Source organism: Belonocnema kinseyi, chromosome 8, assembly GCF_010883055.1.
Source record: "Belonocnema kinseyi isolate 2016_QV_RU_SX_M_011 chromosome 8, B_treatae_v1, whole genome shotgun sequence".
Lineage (NCBI taxonomy): Eukaryota > Metazoa > Arthropoda > Insecta > Hymenoptera > Cynipidae > Belonocnema > Belonocnema kinseyi.
This window is the reverse complement of record NC_046664.1, coordinates 33,201,218-33,213,425: the sequence shown is the minus strand read 5'-3', so window position 1 is coordinate 33,213,425 and position 12,208 is coordinate 33,201,218. Positions and strand designations below refer to the sequence as shown.

The window sequence follows — 12,208 nt, the reverse complement described above, 5'->3', positions numbered from 1 at the left end:
AGTTTTTAGAGTAGAAGTACTATTTCGAAGAGAAAATATTTCGGAATTATAATATACATTTTTTTTTACATTTTTCGTTGGGAATTCACTCTTTTTTCTTGATAATTCAACTACTTTCGTTTAAAAGCTAAACTCTTTTGTTAAGAAATAATTTTGTTTTTGAAAGATTCGTCATTTTAATTGAAAATTCATCTCATTTTTCAAATGTAACTATTTCTTTAAAAATAAATTTTTTAAATAAAAATTTAACTATTCCAGTAGATAATTTAACTATTCTTCTGAATATACGATTTTTGTTTATTTTTTTTGGTAATAATTAGATTTTTAACGGAAAATTCCACTATTCTATTTTTTGTTAAAATTTCATGTTTTATGAATGAAAATTCATTTGTTAGGTTGAAAATTGATATTTCTTATTTAAAAATTAAACTATTTTTTTGAACATTTATGTAATTTGTGGAAATTTTATGTTCTTGGTAGGTATAAATTTAACTATTCCAGTTGAAGATTCATCATTTTAAGTTGAACATTTATCAGTTTTGTTGAAAGTTAATTTTTTCAACTGAAAATCGAAACGTTCCACTTTGAGTTGAAAATTTACCTTTTCTAGTTCAAAATTTGACAATTTGAATGTAAATTTGTCTTTTTTGAAATATCATCGACTCAAGGTCGTGCGATATTTCCTTGGCCCTTTTTTTTTGTTATATATAGTGCTGTGCCACCTTAACGTTATAAAAAATACGTGAAGATAACCATAAAACCCATTTTTACTCCTCGAATAATTTAGGGCTCCTTTAGGACTAATTTGGTCCGGTATTCCCAAATTTTTGTTTGTACTATTTTTTGTAAAAATAGATGAAAAATCTTTAAAACATTTTTTTAAATGTTTAATTATTATATTCCCAGAGCCCTAAATGAGCCTTAAATTATTCTATGAGGTGAATTTTCTGTAAAATCATTTTTATTACGTTTTACAGCAATCTTGAACTAACTTATTGTTAAGCTATTGCAAACACTATTTTTTACAAAAAATAAAAGAGCCCAAAAATTGGGACCACTGGCCCAAAATAGTCTTAAATGAGCTCTAAATTATGCGAGGAATAAAAATGGGTTTTATGGTTTTCTTCATGTATTTTGTATAACGTTAAGGTGGCACACCACCATATATAACAAAAAAGGGGAAAGGCTATATCGCGCGAAGTTCGGTCGATGATACAACAACACATATTCCTAAAGCCCTAAATGAGCCCTAAATTATTCCGTAACGTGAGTTTTCTGTAAAATCATTTTTATTGCGTTTTACAGAAATCTTGAACCAACTTATTGTTAAGCTATTGCAAACACTATTTTTTACAAAAAATACTAGAGCCCAAAATTTAGTACTGCGGGCCTAAATTAGTTCTCAATGAATTCTAAATTATTCGAGGAGTAAAAATGGTTTTTATGATTTTCTTCACGTATTTTTTATAACGTTAAGGTAGCACAACACCATATACAGGGTAATTTTTTTAACTTGAAACTTTCAAATATCATTTAGAATTTCGAACTTGCCCCCACCCTCAGGGGCGATGTGGGGCAACCGATTTTAAAATCAGCGTGTGTACTCCTAAGAGTGATTAAATTTTAATTCATAACATTTTTTCATATAGTGCCTATTTTTCGAGATATTTGAAATATTCAAGTTAAAAAAATCACCCTGTATAACAAAAAAAAGAGCAAAGAAAATATCGCAAGACTTTCAGTTGACGATATTTCAGGAGCCTTAAATGAGCCTGAAATTATACAAGAGAAACGAAAATAAAATAATTTTTTTGTGGTAAATTTGTTTAAACAATCATTATTTAAACAATTTTTTATTTAATTCAAATATCATATTCATGGAGCCCTAAGTGAGCCTTAACGTAGAGTAGAAGAAGAAATTTATTTAATTCATTTTTACTAGAATTGTTTAAACAGAAATTGTTTAAACAATTTAAAAAAAATTTTATTATATTGCCAGAGCACTAAATGAGCCCTAAATTATTGTGGATTGAAATAATGCCTAAGTCGTTTTTTTCTCTGTGTGGTCCTGCTAGGTTAACGTTAAGCTAGCATGACCACAGGTTTTTTTCGTAAAATTGCGGAGCATTAAATTTGATAATAGGGCATTAAGTGAGCCCTCAATGACCCCTAAGTTATAGAGCAAAGAAATTTTGAAAAATTAGTTTTTTACTATGTGTGGTTCTGCTATCTTAACGTTAAGCTAGCATGACCACCGGTTTTTTGTTTAAATAAAGAGCATTCAATTTTGCAATGGTGCATTAAATTAGCCCTAAATAAGCCCTAAATTCCCTATAGGTTTTTCAGTCCATTTTTCCAATGTGGTCCTGCCAGCTTAACGGACCTTGATTTCTTTTAATTTTAAAACAACATTAGCCACTTTCAGTCACTTTTTGATTTCGAAATTATTCACTTTTTGGTTATATTCCATTTATAAAATATTCTATACTAAAAATGTTACAAGACTTGGATTTTCGTCTTTGAATAGAAAAGATGAAAAATTAGTCAGGGAAGAATCAAGGGTGGAAAAAATTGAAGTTTTGCGGACTCTGCTAATTTTTTAAAATGATTTAATTTGTCATTTAGTTTTGAATACTTCAATTACACGGTTCAGTTTTGAAATTTTTATTTTTTAACGACCGGGAAACATGTCTGCCACATATGGTCGTAAATTTTTTATGTTAGATTTTATTGGACACCCTCTCAATTTTCTATAATTATCTCTTCTCTTTCAGAGCCTTGGTTTGTGTACAGCAACAGTTATGTTCGTTCTAAGTCAGGATCGTCTAGCCATGGATTTGGATCGTGATTGTTTGGAACTCATGCTTAGTTTATTAGAATCCGACGCAAGTCACAAGGATGCTCTTGACGATTGTGGCTTGAGTCGGGCTGAATTGTTAAAAAATAAAGAGAAAGTCCGCCAACTATGTGCGGACATTCAAGCTCAAGGACACGCGAAGCACCTGAATCTTGATAACATTACCGTAAGTGCTTTCTTCAATACCACAATTATCTCGATACTATATTATATTGCAGACACCTTAAACTTTAATCGTTACGTATTGTTCAAACCAGGTTGGGCAACTTGCGATGGAAACTCTCCTGAGTTTAACATCTAGACGAGCAGGCGAATGGTTTAAGGAAGAACTTCGAGAGTTAGGGGGCCTCGAGCATATCGTAAAAACCATCAGGGATTGTCATCGTCACATAACTGCGAGTGAAGTTTCAAGATCGAGCTGGAATGATCCCTTACTCGATAAATTGCGCAAGGTCGACAGATGTTTGCGCGTTTTAGAAAACGTAAGTTGCTTCCAACCTACTGTTTTTTGTCAATCAGGGATTATTAATCAAAAGATTTCAAAATATTTCAAAGCTTTTATCATATTTAAAAGGATTTTGAACATTTGACAAAGAGTTTACAGACTTCAAAGACTTGAAAAGGATTTGAAAAAGGCGTGTAGAAAAGATTTCAAGGATTTTTAACATTTTAAGAAGGGTTACAGTACACCAAATATCAAAGATTTCAAAACTTTTCAATAATTTTTTATGATTTTAAAAGGTTTTAGAAGATTTCAAAGAATTAATAAGGATTTAAAAATATTTCAAGATTTGAAAAAGGGTATATTACACCAGATTTAAAAGATTTTAAACAATTTTAAAAGGTTTCCATAAATTTGAGAAGATTTCGAAAAATGTCAATTATTTGAAACGAACTCAAAAGATTGCACAAAGTTTAAAGAAAGATTTAAAAATATTTCACAAAGGTTTCTAGGATTTTAAAGATTTTACTAACATTTTAAAAGATTTCAAATTATTACAAAAAATTTCACAAAGATTTCAAAAAGGAAGCACAATGAGTTTCATTTTTTTTAAAGATTGTAAACGATTTTAAATCTGTTTAGAAGACTTCGAAAGATTTCAAAATTTTCGAAAACTTCGCAAATATTACAAAACATTTCACAAAAATTTCACCACAATGTTAAAAGATTTCACAGCGATTTCAAAAAATTTTAATGCTTTAAAATGAATACAAAAGATTTCACAATTATTTCTAAGATTTCATAAAAAAAAAGATTTCCAAAAAGGTACAGTACACCAGATTTCAAAGATTTCATAACATTTTAAAGATTTTCATCGATTTCAAATTTGTTTTAAAAAATTCAAAAGATTTTACAAAGGTTTTACATGGATTTCAAACATTTCACAAATATTTTTAAACTTTCATAAGCTTTCAGGGATTTTAAAAAGGTTTTAAACGGATTTTAAATAATCAGATTACTACGATTTCAGAACATTTCAAAGATTTGCATTGATTTCAAATTTTTTTGAAGTTTTCAAAAGATTTTACGAAGATTTCAAATATTTTAATGATTTCAAATGAAAACAGAAGTTTTTCAGAAAGATTTAAAAATATTTCAGAACATTTCACAATGATTTGAAGGATTTCAATGATTTCAAATTAATACTAAATGTTTCATAAAGATTTCAAAGATTTCAAAAAGGGCACAGTAGACGACATTTCAAAGATTTTACAACATTTTAAAGATTTTAAACGATTTCAAATTTGTTTAGAGGCTTCAAAATCTTTGACAAATATTTCAAAGATTTCATAAAAATGTCGTAAAGATTTCAAATTGAATGATTTCAAAAAGGGCACACTACGACGGATTTCAAAGCATTTTTAAGATTTTAAATTACTTCAATTTTTTTTAGAAGATTTGAACAAATTTTACACAGATTTTAAAATAATTTCGAACATTTCAACAAGATTTCAAAGTATTTTAAAAAGATTTCAAGGATTTTAAATATTTTACCTAGAAGTTCAAAATATTTGAAAATGATTTAAAATGAATATGAAAGATTTAATAAAAAAGAAGATAAAAAATTCAAAGATTTTAATCGATTTCAAATTTGTTTAGAAGTTTTCAAAACATTTCATAAAGCTTTCAAAAGATTTCAAACATTTCACAAGCATTCAAAAGATTTCCAAGATTTTATAATAATTTTAAAAGATTATAAATACATATTTCAATGATCTCAAATTAATACTAAATATTTCACAAATATTTCAAAAAGGTTACAGTAGACGACATTTTATAGATTTCAAAACATTTTAAAGATTTTAAACGATTTCAAATATGTTTACAAAATTTGAAAAGATTTCACACAGATTTTACTATAATTTCGAACATTTCTAAAAGATTTCAAAGCATTTTTAAAAGATTTCAAGGATTTTAAAGATTTTACTCAGAAGTTAAAATTATTTCAAAATGATTTCAAATTTTCTAGAGAAAATTTCACAAGGATTCCAAATATTTTAATGATTTCAAATGAAAACAAAAGATTTTAGAAATATTTCACTAATATTTCAAATAGTTCATCAAAATTTCATAGAGATGTCCAAATAATACAAGAATTTCAAAGATTTCAAAACATTTCAAAGGTTTAAATAATTTCAAAATTTTTAGAATATTTCAAAGTATTTCAATGATTTCAATGATTCCAAACGAATAAAAACGATTTCAAATATATTTCAAAGAATTCATAAGGATTTCAAGAATTTTAAAGATTTCAAAAACGGTACAGTACGCCAAAATGCAAAACATTTCCAAGATTGTAAGGGAGTTCACATTTTTTTAGAAAATTTCCAAATATTTCACAAAAGCTTCAATTATTCCAGTGATTTAAAATGAATACAGAAGATGTAGGAAGGACTTCACAAGTATTTCAAAGAACTTATAAGGATTTCAAGAATAAAAATTTTTTTAAGATATAAAAGAATTCAGTATATTTCAAAGGTTTTAAACAATTTCAAAAGGTTTTAAGAAATTTGAGAAGATTTTAAAGTATTTCCGTGACTTTAAATGAACACAAAAGTTTTCACAAACAAAGATTAAAGAAATATTTTATAAATATTTCTAAGATTTAGCAAAGATTATAGAAAAATACACAAAGATTTCAAAAGAATAAAAATTCTCACAGACATTTAAAAAATGTCAAGGATTTCAAACACTACAAAAATGTAAAAATATTCCCAAAGATTTCGCAAATACGACTGATGTTCATAAAAAATTAAGAATTTCTTTCTTTATGATTCTGCTTTCTTTAGAAAATGTTTGCCAATAAAAAAAATGATATGTTTCATGTTTTGCATTTGTAGCAAACAAATATTTAATTATTTTATGTAAAAAAAAGCGTACCTGGAAGACCTGGAAAAGACCTTAATTTTTTTTATAGGAATCGCTAAATACTCTTATGAATTATTTTTTTAAATTATCAGATTGAGTTTGATTCTTTTTCGTTCTAGGTCACGCTTAAGAATGAGGAGAACCAAGTGTACTTGTTAAAATATGAAGATGGAATCTTCGTGAGCACGCTGGCTAGTCTTTACCAGCTTTGTGCACGGGAAATTCCTATGTATCCAATCATGGACCCGAGTGATAAAAGCTCAACTGGTGCTTTAATGAGAGAATGCCTTCTTGTTATTCTGAAAGTTCTGATCAACCTCACTCATCGGTTTAACACGCAATGTAGGTTTTATTTGTGGTCGTATATTTCATTTTATTTAACAAACTTATAAGATAATTCATAAACTATGTTACCAATTTTAGGCCATTTTTGACCCCCCCCCCCCTCCGAAAGTAACGTAGTCTTTAGGTAAAAAGTATAAGTTTTGTTCAGAATAAGCGTTGAAATATGCCTAATTGAGTTTTATGTGACAGTTAATTTGGGTATTATTGAATTTTTAAACTAAGATAGGAACATTTTGAACTGAAAATGGAATAGTTAAACTTTTAAATAAAAAGACGAATTTTTAATTATAAAAAAAAAACAATTTTTTTTACCAGATAGTTGATTTTTTTACTAAATTATTGAAATTTCAAGACAAAATGACGAATTTTCTATACAAAACAGTTGAACTATCAAATAAAAAATATGAAATTTTAATAAAAAAAGTTAACTTTATATAAAAAAGACGAATTTCCACAAAAAAAAACAAGAAATATCAATATAAAAGTTGAAATTTCAACGAAACTAGATTATTTTTCGACTAAAAAAACGAAGATTTTACCAAATAGTTCAATTTTAACAAAAATTTGAATTTTTAATGTAAACAAAACAAAACAGTTTCGACCAAAAATTCAATAGGGATATATTTTCAATTACCAAAGTAATTTTTTAAACCCAAAAAAAAAAATTTTAACAGAACAGTTCAATTTCCAAACAAAGATGAATTTTTAACTAAAATTTTGAATCCTTAACCAAAAAATGCAGTAGTTCAATTTTAAAGCCTAGTTGTTAAACTTTTAACAACAAAAAATGATATTTTAAACAGAGAAGATTAATTTTCCACACAAAAAAATCAATTCCAAACAAAATTCAAGATTTCTTAAGCATAAAGTTAAGATTTTAAACAAAACGATTGACTTACTTCCAAAAAATTCGAATTTTCAATAAAAATCAAGAATTTGCAACCGAAAAGTTGAATTTTTAAGAAAGAAAGGAACCTTTTTTTAACTTTTAAGAAAGTAGGCCTAGTTGAATTTGCAACTAAAAACATAAATTTTTAAATAAAAAAGATTAATTTACGAATACAAACATTCGGCTGAAAACTTTTTAGGAGCCTTTTTAGGGATTTCATGAGTTTTTAAGGAATTTCAAAAGATTTAGGATAGGAATTCCATTTTTACATTCTCATCAGAGAAGTTATTAGATCTGTGTAAAATTTGACCCCCCCCCCCCAGTTTTGTTTCAAGTATCCACGTTTTGAGACCCCCTGAATCCAAAAAATAGATTTTTACGAATGTGTTTCTGTCTGTCTGTGAACACGATAACTTTTGAAAAAATTAATCTATTAGATTTCCCTTTGGTACACTCGTTTTGTGTCCTAAACTAAAGGTCAAGTTCGTTAGCCAGCCATTTTGGATGAAAATTCAAAAAGTGGGCACATTTTTTATATTTTTAAGACCACTTTTTTAAAAATTCAAAAATTGTCTATTCGGTTATTCATAGAATTCAAAAAATTTAACAATTTATTCTAATGACTTTTTTTGAAAAATCAAAAATTACTAGAGTAATAGCATTTTCAAAATCCAAAAAAGAAAATCAAATGAACATTTTAAGCCAAACAGAGCATGATATGAAATAAAGTAAGGAGAAGAAAAACTTTGCTTTTCGAAACCCCTACAAGATTATGATAACAACTTTTTTAATTTGGTCGAAAAGTTGAAAATTCCAAATTTGATCGTACCAAAAATGTTTTAAACCACATTTTTCAAGATTTAAAAATTCTATGCACGGTTGTTCATAGTACTATGAAACTCCAACAGTTTATCCCCATGATTTTTTTCTATAAAAAGAAAATTATCAGAGTTACAGCATTTTCAAAATCCAAAAAACAACAAAATAAAATGAACATTTTAAGCCAAAAAACGCATGATATGAAAAAAAGTCAAGAGAAGAAAAACTTTGCTTTTTGAAAGCCCTACAGGACTATGATAACAATTTTTTTAATTTGGTTGAGAAGTTCAACACTCCAAATTTGATCAGACCAAAAATAATTAAAAATCCAAAAATTCCATTTTTTGGTCAAACTATGCAATATACGAAAAAAAATGAAAAATCTCAAATTGCGCTCCATGGAAAGAACTACACATTAAGAATGAATCACTTTTGGATATAAGCTACGAGAAAAAATGAGACAAAACTTGTTCATCCAAAAAAGAGCTATAATTTTTGATAGGACAGTTAGTTTTTTCTTTAGTCGTAAAAAATAACATTCTAAAGAAAAATATTAAATTTTTTTGAAAAAACGACACAAGGTATGAACTTAAATTACCAGACTACAGTTGTTCGCCTAAAAAGATCTATAAATTTATTATTAATTATTTTTCGATAGGACGAGTATATTTTCTTTTTTTAATCGTAAAACATAAAATTAAAAATTAAAAAAGTAACTTTTTGAAAAAAGCACAGAAAAGGCGAAAGAGCACATAGGACCTTGAAGTGACATTTATTGAAATGATACATGTTTCAGAGCAGCTTAGAATACAATTTAAAGCAAAATAAGAAAGAAATACAAAAATAATCATGATAAATATAATTTGCTTTTTATTTTGCAATTTTTTAATAAGTAATCCCTGACAGAGTTACATAAAAAATGTATTATAATTGATATAAAAGTGTTGTGTATAATGTAGAAAAGTTGACAGGTTGGACAAAATCGAGTGCGAACTTGCGAAGCACAAGATACGTGATGAGTATGTGTTCGTCAAAGCCAAAAGAGCTTTAACAAAAGAGAGTCAAAATCAAAAAATTACAGTTGTCGGTCCGTTCACCTTTGATTTTAAAAGATCTGTGCCCGAATGCGGATTAAATGCAAAGACTAAGCGCGGAGTGCGATTGCCCTTAGTCGCGTGCCGATGGTGCGCTCAAACTCTTTAGCTACGCTTTTTAAAGAAAGAGAATTCAAAATCACAAAATTACAGTGGTGGATGTTTTGAGTCTTAATTTTAAAATGTTTGCGCAAGAATTTGTGAAAATATAAAGACCGAGCGCGTAACGCGAAGCGCAAGGTAAATACAACATCGAGCGCGAAGCGCCAGAACCAACAGTCGCGCGCCCTAGGCGCACTCAAACTTGCGAATATTAATTTTATAAGGAATGTTTCCAGGGGGTTTTAGGAAAGTTCAAGGCGTTTAATTATATTTCCAGAAATTTTACTGAATTTTAAAGGATTTAAAAATACCGAAGGATTTGGACGAATTTTATGGTATTAAGTACGATTTCTCCAAATATAAAAGATTTCAAAAGATTTACTAATACTTAAAAATAACTCACGGTATTTCAAAGGATTCCATGTGACTTGGGATTTTGAAAATTTAAAGGAATATAATCAGCGGATTTTAACAGATTTGCAAAGATTTAAATAAATTTTAACAGATTTTGAGAGAGTTCACAAGATGTCAAAGTGTACATTTATGGGTTTTAGAGTAGTTGGTAAGATTTCAAATAATTTAACAGAATTTTAAAGGATTTCTAGTAATTTTAATATATTTTAAAGGATTTCTACAAATTTGGAAAGATTCGTCGAAACTTAACCTCTTTTGATAAAAAAGAATTTCATTAGATGAAGATTCATCATTTTAATTACAAATTTATTTCTTTAGTTAAAAAATGAGCTATTTGATTGAAAACTTGTTTTGTTTTTTTGACTGAAAAGAAATTTTTTACCGAAAATTCAACTATTTTGTCCAAATTCTAGTCAAATATTCATCCTTCTGATTTAAAATTCAACAATTCCAGTGAAAGATTCACAATTTTAGTTGAAAATTCAGCAAAACAAATTAAATGATTGTTTCGAGATTGTCTTGTTTTGCCATTTTTGTTTATTGGAGTTAAAGAATGTTTAGAATGAACGTCATGAATTACTTTTAGTTGACCGGGAAAATTGAAAAACTTGACTGGCAAAAACCGGGAAATGGCCCACTCTTTTTGGTGCATGTGCAGTTGAAAAAATTTCTTATAGTGCCTTCATCGATACAAGGCTAGGCTAATCAATGAACGCCATTTGACAAAAATAACCTGAAGGTCGCAGTACAGGTGGGGACCCCTCCAGCCTTTAAATTATCGAATCTTTACGTTTCGCCGACCTTAAAACAAGCAAAATTTCATTTTATTTTAATGAATTTAAAAGATTTTAACCGATTTTACTGATATTTTGAATGTTTTAAGTATTTTCACAGTTTTAAAGAGGTTTGGTAATTTTCAGGGAAAATGATTTTATGAATTCTAAGGAATATCTGTATAGATTGTATGTATGAAGTATGAAATATTGCACAATAGGTAAGAAATAAAAAGGAATTTCAATAGCCCCTCCTCTCCAAAAAACAAGAGCCTTGCGTATTAATGGACGCTCCCTTAGCAATTACTTTATTTTAACAGATTATGGTAATGGTAAACTGATTTTGAAAACAATTTTTCAGCTTTTGGTAGCAAGGTGATCGGTTCGCAGCCCGGAATTTTAGAATGCAGTCTCTACCTTATTTTACGTGTTCCCGAGTCAGTGCCAGACGAGAACAGATTCGACATGATGATGCTCGCTATGACTCTTTTGATTAATTTGGTGCAGCAATGTGCGGACAATAAGCAGTTGCTCCTCGAATCAAAAGCCCCTCCTTTGGATCACATATTTGACGGTAAATTTCAATCAGACAATCAAGTTTGAAGTCTTTTTTTTTTGTTTGCTTTGCAAAATATTTTGAGGGAAAACTTTTACTTTTAGACTCGGAAAGTGGAGTGGAGGCACTGATCGATCTCTTCTATAAACAAGAGGAACTCGCTCGCGCTGAGGAGCAGAAAACTGATGCCATTTTAGATGGGAAGAAGGACGACTCTGAACAGCCAGAAACAGTTTCGACCACCACGAAGTCTCAGGCGGAATTTATTGAAGAAACGGTTGCTATGTGTGAGTATTTTTCTTTTTATTTTGTATATTGATATATGTTAGGTCTTGGACTCACCACATTTGATACTTTTTGTCAGCGATAACACTATTTTTATACTAATTCGAAAAAAATGTCACTAAAGAGACTATTTTCTTACAATTTTCCGTTACTGTCACTATTTCAATCATCACAGAGTGTCACCTATTTTCAATTTTGTCACCTTTTGTCACCTATTTTAGGAATTTGTCACCATTTTCTCCTATTTTGCGGTTTCTCATCTTTTGTCAGCTTTTTTCAGTTGAAAAAGTACAATTTTATTCAAAATTATAACTTGCACACCAAATACAGTTTTTATTACACTTTCCTAATCGACGAATCTTGAACCAAATAGTCGAATTTTCAAACAAAAAAAAATTAAACTTCAACCAGGAAGAGTCGCATTTTCAAACATAATGTTAAATTTTTAATTTGAAAAGATGAGTATTTTACAAGCCAGTTTAATTTTAAAGCAAGGAAGACGAATTTTCAACTAAAAAATATGACTTTTCTAACAAATGCGGATTTTTACACCAAAAGGATTGATTTTCTATCCAAAAATACAAGTTTTTAATAAATCAGTTAACCTGGAATATATGGACAATATACTGCAAAGACAAGATTAAAGAGTTGACAGCTAGACTGGATGATGAAATAGAGGATAAAGGGAATGAAAATTTTCTAAT

The 12,208-nt window shown here is 28.4% G+C and overlaps 1 protein-coding gene across 2 annotated transcripts in view; it reads left to right on the top strand.

Annotated features, from left to right (window-relative positions):
* Window positions 1–12,208, top strand: part of LOC117177780 (protein wings apart-like) — a 45,257-nt gene that overhangs the window by 19,827 nt on the left and 13,222 nt on the right. For both annotated transcript variants that reach the window (XM_033368695.1, XM_033368696.1), the window contains 5 exons: window positions 2,775–3,023; window positions 3,115–3,339; window positions 6,347–6,569; window positions 11,025–11,237; window positions 11,324–11,506. In XM_033368695.1, coding sequence (XP_033224586.1) covers window positions 2,775–3,023; window positions 3,115–3,339; window positions 6,347–6,569; window positions 11,025–11,237; window positions 11,324–11,506 — 1,093 coding nt within the window. The remainder of the gene's footprint in view (window positions 1–2,774; window positions 3,024–3,114; window positions 3,340–6,346; window positions 6,570–11,024; window positions 11,238–11,323; window positions 11,507–12,208) is intronic.